General features: G+C 39.4%; 1 protein-coding gene and 1 long non-coding RNA gene across 6 annotated transcripts in view; both read left to right on the forward strand.

Moving 5' to 3' along the window:
• On the forward strand, nt 1–811 carry LOC143892895 (uncharacterized). Its single transcript, XR_013255647.1, has 2 exons — nt 1–101; nt 203–811. It is a non-coding gene; the product is annotated as an uncharacterized LOC143892895 (long non-coding RNA).
• A 13,314-nt stretch (nt 812–14,125) lies between these two features.
• Nucleotides 14,126–15,086, forward strand: part of LOC143846211 (senescence-induced receptor-like serine/threonine-protein kinase) — a 61,900-nt gene continuing 60,939 nt past the window's right edge. For 2 of the 5 annotated variants that reach the window (XM_077354635.1, XM_077354636.1), the window contains exon 1: nt 14,126–14,277. In XM_077354635.1, coding sequence (XP_077210750.1) covers nt 14,205–14,277 — 73 coding nt within the window. In that variant the 5' untranslated portion in view covers nt 14,126–14,204. The remainder of the gene's footprint in view (nt 14,278–15,086) is intronic. The other 3 variants (XM_077354637.1, XM_077354633.1, XM_077354641.1) reach the window with 3 other exon arrangements.

Below are 15,086 nucleotides of genomic sequence, written 5' to 3' on the forward strand. Positions count from 1 at the left end.
AGAATTCAGGTCTATGCACATCATATCCGTGCAGAAAGAAGCACCGAAAGTTGTACAACTTGCTCTATGCCGAAGGAAATCAAGACTCTTCTGGAACTGATGTATATTGAACAATTTTGTAATGTAATTTTCATTATAGCACTTTTATTACATGAAGTCTTCTCCAGTTGTACAACTTGCTTGACCTATTTTCCTCTCACAGATGATGTGGAGATTGATGAGGGAGCTTAACATAGGATGGGGATCTAGATGACTCTATGAAGAACCCTAAAGTGGAAGAAATCCCTTAACCTGTGAAAGCTCTAGGCAGGAAAGGAAGGTGTTGGCTCAAGAAACATTCCGTCATAGCCTGAACCCCAAATATACCATGAAAGATATGATCTTTGGGGCATTACCATAACACATCGAAAATAAAGTCTCAGTTAGTTTTGCAATTACCCCTATGACTTGAATTCACACAGGAAAGATAAATCTCCATAATTTTGACAAAATGCAGAAATGACCTATACTCACATACATCATGAAGAAATGATCCCAAAATCATATGTCCTATGTGCATAATGGAGGGAATCTCAGTTACCTTGCAAGTATCTAAGACAACTTGAGCTTACAGATGTTACAAGGAGATGCTCACCACAACATATGCCCAGGCATATATATAAAAAGAACAGGAAATTTATGTTGCTTTGCAAACATCCCAAATTTCACAAAAAGATATTCACCCAAGCATCAAATTGTAATCACACCTTATTCACGTCGTCCTTTACTACTCAATGAAGCATATGCCTATCAAAACATGATTGAGCTATAACCTGATATCATTCAAAGAATTGTCAAGATATCATCATAATTCTGAACAGGATCTTGCAAGCTCGCCAAAAGAGAAAAACACATTAGGTCACATACATGCCAAACATGGTGGTGTCAATATCAATAACTGCCAATTAACATCCATGTTACTATGATTTAACAATGGCCCTGTTCTTTGACAATAGTATTACCCGAGACATTATACCCTCTAACTATATCTTCCTAAACCATGCTCATCTTTGGCTGTTTCAACAAAAGTAAAGGAGCATCATGGCTACCATATACTTTTAAGCAAGTTATGGATCTAATCACACCAAGGTTAAGGCACCAAGACCCTGGAATACCAACATGGGTCCTGCAAATGGACAACAGCTTAAATGGGAACACATATCAACTGTAATTACTAGATTAAACCTAAGATGAAGATCGTCACAAGAGACAGTGTTTCACATCTAACACATAGAGAAGGTCAGAATGGTTTGATTGCTGAAGTTCTCATGATTTCACAAAGTCTGCTCTCGAATTGCCATTTCACAACAAAACTAGCAGACCTCACTTCCAACTATCATAGTTCATGCTTAAGTGGGGATTACTAGCAGGCATTCATGGGCAACAAAAGAGCAAAGTTGAACATACAGTTTATAAAGAACATGGATAAGCTAAAATTATTTCTAACGAATAAATGAAGAGTAGGAATGCTCTCCTAATTGCAGGTAATACAGAGCCTAGAAGTTTGAGTTAAAATTGTGATTTATGCATTTGAATTCAAGGCTATGGAATTGAATAAACCTAAATCTGCAGGGCCAACCCATCTATAAAAATCAAGTATCATTCAGGTTTCTCCCGGACAGAACATTAAAACAAAAATCAGATCCAAAACTGAAATTCGAGGAAATTGGCCATCACAATGAGAGTCAGGGATCAAAGCTATGGTAAAAATCAAATTAAATCCACATTCATGGACCGAACACCACTCAATCAGAGGAGAAACTGGTACAAAACTAATCATTCATGGCATGAAATAATGCAGGAGATAGAAAATTTCAGCTTGACCAAGTGATACCTGCTATAGAGGAATTCTTCACATCTCCTTCTTCCTTTGAATTGTGCACGAGCAGGGTGAAATTTACAGAGATTGGCGGTCAGTTTGCCAGGACTTCCAAAGATCGGAGGTGGCGGAGATCATGCCGGAAAAGATGAGAATTCTCTGCAATTGATGATAGGATTGGTGGCGGAGAGCGAAGCTCGATAACGATTGAGACTCGGAGCAGGATTGCCGGAGACAGCGCGGATCAGATTTGGATAGATCTGAGTGAAGCTTGGTGGTTAGGGTTTCAGATTGGTGAAAGAGATGGAGATTGTGGCCGGAATCCATGGCTGTTGTCGGAGTAATGGGTTTGGATTTAGATCTAGGATTTTAGGGGTCAATGTAGAAGAGGTTTTGAGGTGGGTTTCAAATGGCGTAGGAGCAGGGTTAAGGTGGTTTGGGTAGATCTGATTGGCGTGGGCGCTCCGATCGGAGAAGAGGAGATGGGATAGGGTTTGATGGAGAGATGGCTGTGAAGTGGAGGGTAGAGATGGTGGTGGTTCTTGGTGTGGGTTTTGAAGAAGATGGTGGTGGTGGAGGAGATGGGGAGGGGTTTTATATGGAAGCAAGTGAGAATGGTTTGGTAGTGACGGTAATGGTGGATGGGTGCTAGCCGGAGCTCTAATCCGCCGACAATAACGAATCGGCTGGAGATCTATCGGAAAAATGGCCGGAGAAGAGGAGATTCGACCGGAGAAGAAGAGTTTCGAGCTGGGGTTTCATCAAGCTCTGTCCTTACCTCTCTCTCTCTCTCTCTATCTTCTCTACCTCTCTCCCTCTGCAATATCCTTTAACGAAATAAAGAAGACCCCCTTTTCTTGAGAAAATGGTTGAGCCTCACCTTTGCTTCTCCCTCTCTTGTTCTCTGTTATGGGTTCTAACAAAAAACTAAATGAGAAGCAAGGGATATGGTGGTGGAAAAGGGACAGATGGAGGTGATTCAAGGGTTTTAATGGTGGTTGGGGTTTCAAAGAAAAATCAGAGGAGATACGGTGGCTGGAGGTTGAAGATGACAGTGGTTGGAGGTATCTCTGTGGTATTGACGATGGCTGATGGTGCCGGAGAAGATGGGTTTGGATGGATAATGGACGAGATTTTTCTCTTCTCTCTGTATTTCTCTCCATCTCTCTGTTTCTCTTGATTTTAATGGTGAAGAAAAAACCTCTCCCAAAAACCCTAATCCTAGTTGCCTTTTAAAGGGAAATGATAAATTAACACCCCCTTTAACTTCCGATAGACAGCCCTCCTCAAGTGTATTTATAATTACTCTTTTAATCTCAGAAGGGGGTGCCTGGGTAGAACATACCTCTAAGAGAAATGATATATTTGACCCCATTTATTCCTTGGACAACCTTCTCTAATGTATCTTCTCTTCTTTAATTCACCTACAGGGCACTCTTATGCATCTGATTCACCCCATTCTGCATTTCTTTATATTAAGCTCCAATTAAACCCAAGACATGGGTTGGGGTGTGACTTGGGCCAATTTGCGGAGTTCAGGGATCACTCGCGCTTCAGAAAGGTTTTTAGCGATAATTTGTAGATGGGCATTTTTCAACTTCGGGAATTTATTCATCTATGGGAAAAAGGGGGTCGGTCAAAATGGGGTGTCTACAGGTCCCACGGATGGCGCCAATCTGTTAGGCCTAAAATTGGTAACAGATACGGCAGTGACGTGAGAGCTGAGCTGGAGGACCCGAGGAGCCGAAGTGAAGGAGCTGAGTCCTGCACAAGAGCACACGAGGTCAGAAGACCAACCCAGAGTCGTTGCTCCTGACGGGCCCTTCGACACTCAAGTCAGTATGAGAAGGAGTGCAGAGCTAAAAATTTAGGATTGGTAGCTTAGAAGTTATTACCGCTTGCTTTGAGCCTTGAGAGGCCTTTTATAGAGGGAGACCTGGGGTGGTTGGATTACCTACCCCAGGACAGGTGTCGGCCTTTTTGTGGGTTTAGGTTTACCTACTCTTAGGTAATTACCAGATTGCCCCTGGGCCGATGCTGGATTTGTGGTGGGCCCTTCTGGGCCACGTGTCGACAGGTAATTAGTTGTTATTTTTCATACCCATCATGTATTAACTACAAAGATTTGATTAAAATCTTCTAATATGATAGAATTCACACCCAAGGTTTTCAAATGTATGTTTCAATGAAGCGATCGGAGATTAAGTCATAATTTAGTTATCGCTCTTTCGATGAATTTACCGGAGACTAAGGGTGTGTTCTTCCACATTTCTTAATCTCAAGTATTTAGATTGGGCAAAATGGGTGGAAGAGAATATCGCGTAGAGAGACTCTGCTTGCTCGGATAATTCATTGGAAATCACTAAAAATTACAGAAATGGATGGAATGGGTCGCTGTTTGAAGTCAATGCCTTGACACATTTGTTTCTCCTACTTGGATAGATGACATGAAATGAGCATTTCAATAGATTAATCATTTTTGTGTTTGTTTCGGTGTACATCCAAAAACAGCTAGCTAAGGTAACGCATTAAAACATTGGATACAATTGAATTGAATTGGCATGCACTTCATCTCTTTTCCCTATAAGGTTATGGTGGGTGACGATAAAGATCAATGGGTGAAATTAATTAAGGTTGCTGCTAAGGTTTTGTAAGAATATATATTATGAAACTCATAACAACTAGACATCGCGGCGAAAATTGTGTTCATATGGTTGGGAATCACAAGATTTGGAAAGCAATGTATAGGTTGTTGTAGATAGGATTGGGTTTGAACATCACACTTAGCAGGAGAAGTCACCCATGCATATTAATTGGAAACTTCTTAATTGGGTGAGAAGCTTACTCCCGTGTAAAAGCTCATTTTGTAAGTAAAGTTCTTCTCGCTCCCGAAATTTAGTGAAAATACGCTTCCCACGTGCTTCCTGCTTCGTATGCATTTCTTCTTAATTAATATTATGCGTCCTGATTATGTAGTTATTTTATCCTAAAAGAGTATTTTCTTCTTTTCATAATGTAGAAAGAGCGTATTTAAAAAAGGAAAATGATATATGGGCCAATTTTTCTTACTGGACAGCTCTAGTGTAAAAGAGTATTCGCAAATACACTAGAGGGGGCAGCCCCTAGTTAGAAAAGGGGGCAAAATATATCATTTCCCATAGATAAAATAGTGGATTTAAAACTTAAAAGCTCATGTTGTTTAAAATGAAACTTACACAGATATTTTTCAAAAACTAATATATTAAATCTACATGAATAAAATATAAGCAACTGTAAATCTCTAAAATTTACTTGTAATTCTAATTAATCACGAAGTCTTCAGTACTACTTATAATCCTTACTTATACTAACCCTTCCTCATATTATATGCCTCATAGTGACTTTTAATAACACTTCCACACGTTTCTAGTTTACTTTCTTTAGAGTTTTTTCTCTTTTCATATTTTTTATTTTATAAATCCCTCACTTCCTGTATCGCTCCCACTCTAAAAACTACTGTCTCACATAACATAAATGCCATCGATCTCTAAGCGGATTGGTGGGATGTGAATCATGACGTACAATCATATTAGAAAGATAGAATCATCAGAATGGTGATGATCACCAATGTGGGGCATGGTATCAAATGTAATCGGATCAGATCCACTACTGTAGCAAGAGATTTGGAGGTGTAGGGAATTTAATCGGGTAGAACTCACCCCTAAAAGCTAGCCGTTAGAGGGAGGGTGCCCATTCCCTTAGAACCCATCGCCATCCATTTCACTTATCCGATGTGGGACTACTTGCTTTTGCGTGGAACACCAACAATCTCCCCCTCCATGAGGAAGCAATGTGGACCATCTCGCCCCTCTACGCGGCGGCAACGTGGGAACCACGAGATACTACACCGGGGTTTTTGAGATCTTCCCCGAGGGACATTCTCGCCCTCGGAGGCAAACCGTAGTTACCACGCCCTAAGCTGTGATACCATTTGTAGGGAATTTAACTGGGTAGAACTCACCCCTAAAAGCTACCCGTTAGAGGGAGGGTGCCCATTCCCTTATAACCCATCCCTATCCCCATCCATTTCACTTATCAGATGTGGGACTATTTGCTTTTGCGTGTTCTTGGAGTGGGTCCCACTTAAAAAGGCCAAGTGAGACCCACTCCAAGAATGAAATAGATCCGGTGATTTTGTATCACCAACTCAACATGAGGGATGCTTATAAAATCCATCGGGACAACATGGCTGCTACCAGGCGATTGATATTGGTATAGAGAGGCAATGGTTCCTATATGATGAATAACACAAGGGGGTTGTATGCATGTAAAATTAATTATGGAAATGCTAAAGTATGGAAAAAAATCCCCAATTTAATGGAAATCAGAAGCCATGTGCAAATTGTCGACTTTGTGTGTATCCTTATACTTTAATGGATCCTCAACTTCAGGGAGACTGATCTCTTAGAGATAAAACCTCGTTTGAATTCTCAACATTGTTGAGATAAAACTCTTGTGCGGATCTGAAACTCTCATACAGATCCTCAAAACTGGAATGTAAAGGATGTTTGATTATAGTAAAGGACAATCAACATTAGTTCATAGACGCTTAGTGATCAATACAGTTTTGAGCTGGGAACACCTTAGCCACGCGTGTTTTTATTGGAAGGGGCATAGTGATTGGTTAACGGTATATATGCGGGCTCGATGTAAGCCCAATAGATAGGTGTGAGGAACAAGAATCCGTAATTGGTGAACTTATGTATATGTATATGGGGTCTATCCCTACTCTCACATAAGAAGATTTACTATTTCTTCCAATTAGAATCAACATAAGGTTATCGTGGAGAAAGCAATATTAGAATGTTGAGAAAGGCACCTTGTTTCCTATTTTGGTGGGCGGGGTGAAATAGAAAGAATATGTTTTAGAGAGAGAGAGAGAGAGTCTTTTCTCGTGTTTCTCTTGGGAGTTCTCTTGTGGGTTTTTCTCTTTGGTTTCTGATGTGTACGATATTGGGTGAGAGAAGCAAGGAAAGGTTTGTTAGAGTAATTAGGTCAAGCAAGAGGTTGCTTGAAGCATTACACCCAAGGTATCTAATTTGGAATACCAAGTTTGTTGCCTCCAGCCACTATATATATTAGATACACTAGGGTTTTAATAGGTTAGTGGGCTCTAGCCCAAATAGGCCCACTACACCGGTCCATTATCTTATTGGGCTTATATTAGAACATACATGGGTTATATTATATACCCAACAATCTCCTCTTATGTTCTACATATAGCACAATCCAATAGATAGATAGTGTAATATTCAAAACAAAATATTGAATCATCCACATCACCATATGGTCTATATCATAAAAGATCTGTAATCCAACTGAAAACATGAATCCTTTTATGACAAACCAAGAGTTTTAGATATACAACAAGCTAAACTCAACCAAAAGGTAGTTTCACATATAAGTGAACCCCACTGATCTTAGATGAATTCATTCATGAGATATGATTCTCATCGAGATCCAAAATAAAGTTCCCCAGAAAAGTGAACTCTATGCATACTGAAATGTAAGCATAGTCTTTATGACTTTAGAAGATTTACTCATCAAGTAAGTCATCTCCATCAAAGTCCAAATCAAGACAAGCTCCTCCTTTTTCGCCAATCCCTGTGAATTACCAAATATGGATTTCATGAAAATGAATCCAATCATTTGTGTAAAATACTAAAGTATCTAGTTCTACCTGAAGAAGAATTTAGTACAATTCTATAATTCACGAAAGTATCTAGTTCTACCTGAAGAAGAACTAGTACAATTCAAAATGGCTGAAAAAGTATCAGTATCACTCTCACCATAAGCATCATTGTCAAGTTTCAATAAAGAACAAGACCTAAACAGCTTCTTTTGCAAATAACCATTCCTAATTGTCAAGTTTCATTAAAGAACAAGACCAAATAGTTTCTTTTGCAAAGAACCATTTCATGTTTCTTTTTTGAATGTTACAGTCATCTTATCCATATTTGAGTTAAGCTGTATCATCAAGTTTGGAATGTACAACCTTTCCCAAAAAGGACATGTCATCAAATGTGGAATGACACACAACAACTGTAAACATCGTCGAAACATATCAAGTGCTTATCTTGGCCAAAAGGGAGATTCGGAGATTCAAAATAACATGAATGTAGGTTAAGTCCTGTCTATATAGACTTTAACCCCATCTCCCCCACAGTTTTTAATATTCGATCTTTGGTCAGCCCCTATATGAGAGCATCGGCCATATTATCCTTCGATTTCGTATCAATCAAAGTGATAATCTCGTGTTCTTAAGATAATTCAGCATGGTATTTTCAGCTTAAGATGTCTCCTCTTACCATTAAAGAGTGAGTTCTGTACAATCGTAATTGTAGCTTGATTATCACAGAACACACTTAAGGAACTGATCCTTAACTGGGTCAGTGGAATGTCCATAACCAGAATCAAAATCTTTATCTCCTCTGCTTTCATTTGCAACTGAAGCTAGAGCATAAAGTTCCAACTCGACTTCCACACAACAGCAGTAGATTTGCTGTCCCCTGATTCTGATCCCCATGATTCATCAGAATATTCTTCCACGAGAAGTGGATGGCCACCATAGTTTTGAGCATACTCTTGAGTACACGAAAGGTATCTCATCAGCCTCATAAGGGCATCTCTATGCTCATGGCCATGATTGCTAGTAAAACGACTCAGCATGCCAACTATAAAGGCTATGTCTGGCCTAGTGCAACACAAACATGAGGCTACCAATCAGTTTAGAATAATCTAACTGACTCACACTGTCTCTTCCTTAGAGATCAACTTCTTGGTATAATCAAAATGGTGTCTCAATCGGTTTGCACTCATTGCATCCTCAAAAAGGAAAGTAGTTTTTCATATAATGGGCTAGGCTAAGGGTGATTCCCTGCCTTTCAAAAAACTTACTTTCATACCAAGAATGATGTTAACAACACCCAGGTCTTTTCATGTCGAAGTCTTTACCCAAGGGTAGTTTCACATTTCTCATCACAGAAAGAGATTGGAAAGAAGAATCAACATCTACATACAAACAAATAACCATGACCTTATTCGATGCAAAACGATAGTAAAGGCATTTATCCGAGTTATATGTCAGAAACTCAAAGCTCTATACTACTTTGCCAAATTTCTGATGTCACAATTTAGGTGCTTGATTAAGACCATAACAAACTTTGTATAATCACATACATATATCTACTTGCAGCCCGTAGTCTTAGCCCCTTTTGGTAAATCGACTAGCTGCCAAGTTAGATTTTCTAACAAAGAGCTCATTTCATCATGAATGGCTTCTGCCCACAACATAGAGTTCCTAGATCTCATCACGTCTTGATAGGATGATGGATCATTCTCCAATTGGTAGGTTACAAAGTCCTCACCAAATTCTTGGGTACTCTATCATATGGAGGAGCATATAGAGATTTATGATGTGATTTGCAGTCAAAGTTGTCTCTCCCCAAATGCAACTAGGCATGCCAGTTAACATTAACATGGAGTTTAACATGGAAGTTAACGTCTTGTTCTTACACTCAGCTATGCCAATTGATTGAGGCGAGAGAGGAGCAGTAGTTTCAAGGATTACGCCCTGAGAGGCACATAATTTCTTGAACCCTGTCAATGTGTATCTTCTCCTTCTCTATCACCCCTAACTCTCACACTTGTCAAATGTAATTGACATATATAATGGTATCTTATGAGTATTAGTAAGTTAGATCATTTTCTGATAGTGCACATGTCCCAATCGGTTGTGTAACAACTTAGGAGCCATTAGCGGTGAACTGGCCTAACTAACAGTCTCATTATCTAAACTCAAATCAAACATACCATCTATCAAATATGCACAATCAAAATAGTATGAGTTAACAATCAAAGTTACTCTACCACACATAAATGAAGTACATATGCCAGTATAGTCTAAAAACATAGTCTAAAAGACTAATAGAACTTAAATTCTTTTGAAGAGCAAGAACTACTTTAACAATTTTTAAAGTTCGTATTTGTCCTGAAGAAAGGACCAAGTTCGCAGTACCAGCGTGAGGCACCTCTACCTCTGCTCCACTGGCCACTGTAACGGTCTCTTTCGCGGCAACAACATCAACTAGTAGTTTTTTGGAGTTGCAAACATGACAAGGGGCTCATGTATCTAACCACCAATCTGAAGAAGTGCTGGCCTTACCGTTACCCAACATAGCAACAAAACTCTTAGGCGCAGTCTTACCCACCATCATATGAGCGTCATTTTGTGGTGTGTCAGATTTAGCCTTCTTAGGGTGTTTACACACTGCGGCAAAGTGACCCCATTTCCCACAGTTGTGGCACTTGCCCTTCTTTTGCTGAAAGATAGTATTTTTGGCCTCCAACTTGAGATGTTCACTTTTAGGTGACTTGGATTTTTGAGAAAATTTCTTGGGATATATTACCGCGTTAGCAGCATACTGTTGCTGTCTAACCATCTTCAAGTTATTCCTGGCTCGATTCTCATCTTCGATTCAAATGAATCGTTTGAGATCATCCAGTCCCACTTGCACCTTTTTCTGATACATTTCAGATTTAAAAGAGTGTCATGCATATGGTAACTTATATATAATTTCACCCACAAGAAACGAATCACAGACAATTATTTTTTCATTATTCAACTTAGATCTCAAATTCTCTAGATCAGTAACTTGAGGAGTGATTTCCTTATCTTCGTGAAACTTGAAATCCATGAATTTGTCCACGAGATGGATCTTGGACAATTCCTCATTTTTCTTGAATTGAGCATCTAAGTTGTCCCAAATTGCTTTAGTAGTATTATATTTGCTATAGGTTTCTGCAAGACGGTCTGAAAGGCAATTCAACAAGTAGTCTTCATAGAAATCCTCATTTCTAAGCCATTGAGATTCATCAACTTCTTCATCCGTCTCAGCAAAGGTACTCAAAACAGTGTAAAAACAATTCATATATTTTAGACCGAATTGAGTCTTTCGCTTCCATGAGTTAAACTCAGATCCACCAAAGGATTGAAGTTTGACCATCTCAAAAGGCATACCATTCTTTCCCATTGTATTATTTATATGAAATAAAAAGTGGAAAGAGTGCACCTGATTGCGTATCACGAGAACCGAAGTACGAACCACGCGAGAACCGAATCCAAGCCCTGAACCGCGAGAACCGGGAACCGGCTGCGAAAAAACAGGCAAAACCGACGAGAAAGGGACCAGACGGCAAGAAGTACCAGCCACAAGAACTGGCTACTATTCTTTCCACTAAACCGGTCGCTGCCACTACAAAGAACCGGCCACAAGGAGAGAGAGACCGTCAACGGTATTCACCCAAACAGCGGCAAGAGTCCAACCGGCATCAAGAGCAGGTAGGTAGGAGATTGACTCCCTTGTCTTTTTTTTTTCTTTTTCTTTTTGTGAAGAAATCCACGCCCGAAAACTTCTATGGGAGTGAAACCCACTTCAATCAATTCACAAAATTTCATCTAAAACCAAAAATGAATTGCAAAAAGGAATCAAACCAACTGCTGTTGGAAAGAAACCCACACCCAATCGATTTTTATGTGGAATAAACAAACGCCCAAATCTAATTTGAAGTGGAGGAAAACCACGGCCAAAACGATCCTGTGGAAGAGGAAACCCACTTACAAAAGAGATTGCAGCCAATGTCCCTCTGTTGTTGTCAAATTGGGAATACGTGGTGAGGATGGGTAATAAGCCACTAGAGAGAAGAGGCTCCACCAGATGTGCTTGCTCGGATGAGGGCGGGAGTGGCTCTAACAAATCTCCAAAAGATTGATGAAGAACCACCAGCGAAATTTCTCACGAAGGAGTTCTCTTTATAGAGATAAATGTCTGTTTTGGTGTATGTTGCTCAATCGGATTGGTGTATATCTTTCTGGACAAAAACCAAATGATTGGGAAGAAGGCCGCCAAGGAGTGATATGGAGAGAGAGGCTAACGACCCAATATGGCGAGAGGTGTTGACGATCCAAAAAAAAACATCGTAATTTTTTTTTTTTTAGGGTTTGACGAACATGCTTCAAGATTGTTAGAGTAATTAGGTCAAGCAAGAGGTTGCTTGAAGCATTACACCCAAGGTATCTAATTTGGAATACCAAGTTTGTTACCTCCAGCCCCTATATATATTAGATACACTAGGGTTTTAATAGGTTAGTGGGCTCTAGCCCAAATAGGCCCACTACACCGGTTCATTATCTTATTGGGCTTATATTAGAACATACATGGGTTATATTATATACCCAACAAGGTTTGCAGGTTTTTGGGTTTGTGTTAATCCATTGTAATCCTTGTATATTGTTTTCTCATAGCGTTTTCTCGTAGTGGCAGATCGTGTTTCTCGCCTATAGATGTAGGCTTGGCCTAACCATGTAAAATCTTGTTGTTTATCTTATGGCATGGCTTGTGTTGTCTTTACTTTTCCATTTATTTGAGCACGATCGGATTGGATTTGCATGGCAGATTTTCTCAACAAGAAGTGTTATTATCTCTACCTTGGAACATTATTTGTGTTGCAGATGAGCGGTAACATCATGGGATTGAGCGTCGAGGTTTTACCAAGGATCAAAAGCCATACTAGGATGTACTTATTGTTGGGACTCAGGGTAGAACTCACGCTTAAAAGCTTGCCATTAAGGGGAGGTCCATTCCCTTATAAGCCCATCCACATCCTTCAATCTTACCAATGTGGGATCTTTGCTTTCACGTGGAACCCCCAACACTTATGCCCGATCTTTTCCGTGTTTACTATTTCAATCGCATACTTATGGTTTGATCATGCAATGTTACGATGACAATGGAAAGGTTAGGGTTTACAAAGAATCAATGGCCTGGAGGCATATAAGATGACACCATTTTTATCTCTTTTGATCAATGGGCTAGGATCATGTAATGAGTGACGGATGTCAAAGATCCAAGGACCCAATTACCCCATATTGTGGCAGTCCATGTACAATATATCTTTCTCTTAAGGCCATGTTTGTTTTGGAATTGAGTCCAAAATGAATTCTAAATTGCGTATCAAATGCCTAATTTGGCCAAGAATAAGTTTTCTGATTCAAAAAATGATTCTCAAATTCCAAAACAAACAGGGCTAAACGGGGCGTGAACGGTAAGGAAACAATGAATCGTTTCCAAAGGTGCAAAAGTAACCTCGAAAATTATCATCATTCAAGAATTAAGACGTTTTGCTCTCAATGTGGAGGGACCCATTAGCAAAGGCTTGACCTTGTCTTAAGTCGTTTTCGTGGTGTAGGGGGTAGCTTGAGAATGTGTGGGTGCTTTTTTCAGCCATTAGAGGCCAACTCTGACTAGAATATCTCCACCAGAAATGGGTGCTCCTACGGCCTAAGAAAAATTTATCCAACATGTACGTATATTTTACGTAAATAATATATTTGCCCCTTTTTCTTCATCGGGCCACTCTCTTGTAGAATAAAAAGAGTAGTAAAAAATAAACTAGTGGGGTGCTTGGGGAAGAAGAGTGGGGAAGCAATATATTCATCCTTTTTTTTTTTTTTAACTTAGGGGAGCCCCTTCTAGTATATTTATGACTATGTTTTTACACGGGTAATGATAAATTCGCACCCGATGTAGGAGAGCCCCCCTCTGCCGCATACCCTCCTTTACAGGGGTGCGAATTATCGTCCAGGAAGTGCGGATTTATCACCGCCCTTTTACATTAGACGGGGTTGTCCCAAGTAGAACAAAGGGGCTCATATATCAGTTCCCTGTCAATTAAACCTTTGCATTTTATTAGAAACAACAAATGGATTCGAATTTAAACTACCAGGTTTTAAAGAAAGCAAGAAAGAGTGGTCATGTGCATTTTTTGCCACATAAGGATGCAACTTCAATTTTCCTTACAAAATCTTTTTCAAAATGTTAATTTCCCGCATAGTCCTCAAAAAATTGGAGAAAAAAGTGTGCATAATTTTGCGAGTACTTCAGAATTATTCCAAACTGCTTATATCTTAAGTATGGAGTTGCAAAATTGGAGATATTTTCAAGAATTTTATAATTATTCAGATAATTTTTAGTTATGATTGTCCTAAAGGTTCTTCTAAAAAAGAAGTGGAAAAACATGAAGTCTTTGAAAACGTGATTCCCTCACATAATTCCATGGAATGAAAGTCTCCTTATAAATTTTCTATACCCACATCAGTCAATAAGTAAGACCTTTTGCTCTCATCTTAGAGTGACCCATATGCAACGGCTTGACTGCAGAGTCAATCAATTTTCCATCAAAGAGGACTCTTTTGAAATCTAGAATAAGAGGACTCTTTTGCAAAAGGGAGGGAAGATTTGAACAGAAAATGGTGATGGGAGGCATTTTCTTGCTGTTGGCTTTCTTGGTTTCTGCTGCTGTTTTTGTCCATGGACAGCCAGGTTAGTAAGCTCAAAATCTTGTGTTTTTCCTAGTACCATTTTCCAGTAAAATAAGTTATATAGTGATGCCAAACCATTCATTCGATGGCCCTCACATAGATAGGGTGTGCCCAAAAAATCAGCTCCATAGGATCATCCCAACCTTACGATTTGTGGAGAAAAAAATGACGTGTAAAAACCTTAACAAATCTGTCCATTTTTGCCTCCACAGTTTGAAGGGTTGCGATGATCCAATTGAGCTGATTTTTTGGGCACACCCTATCAATGTGAGGGCCTATAGAATGAATAATTTGTTTCACCCAAATAATGTGGGCCCACTGTATTTTAAGCCGACGAATTTCTGGGCGTGCTCGGCAAACGTCTATAATATGCATGTTTTTCGATTTTCTACCTAAATCGAAAGAATGGTTTTCGCTATTTAATAAAAGGAAAATGATACGGAGACCTAGAGTACCACCTAAAACGGGACCTGCAATGAGAATATGCCAAGTGTTAAAGAAAAATTTACATTTTGGTATTTCCCTAAACTTATGGGATAGTGACGTTGTGGCATGAAACAATTTGTTCAGTCCCCTTTTAGGTCCTACTCTCGGTTTCCCTAGCATTCTTAATTGGAAGAAAGAGAATCGGTGTTGCAAACATGGAACCGGAGACATTCTGTTGTCCGTACAGGTAGGGATTGCAATCTCATTAGCCTTTGCTTTTGCTACAGACGTCCTTCAAAATTACTGATGGTTGTTGAATTCCTTAAAAAAAAATTCCATGGAAAGTGCTTGAAATAAGTTGAAATAGTGGATTACAAAAGTTGT

The sequence above is a fragment of the Tasmannia lanceolata genome, unplaced genomic scaffold (genome assembly GCF_043159265.1).
Source record: "Tasmannia lanceolata isolate RefF3 unplaced genomic scaffold, GAP_Taslan_0.1 ptg000015l, whole genome shotgun sequence".
NCBI lineage: Eukaryota > Viridiplantae > Streptophyta > Magnoliopsida > Canellales > Winteraceae > Tasmannia > Tasmannia lanceolata.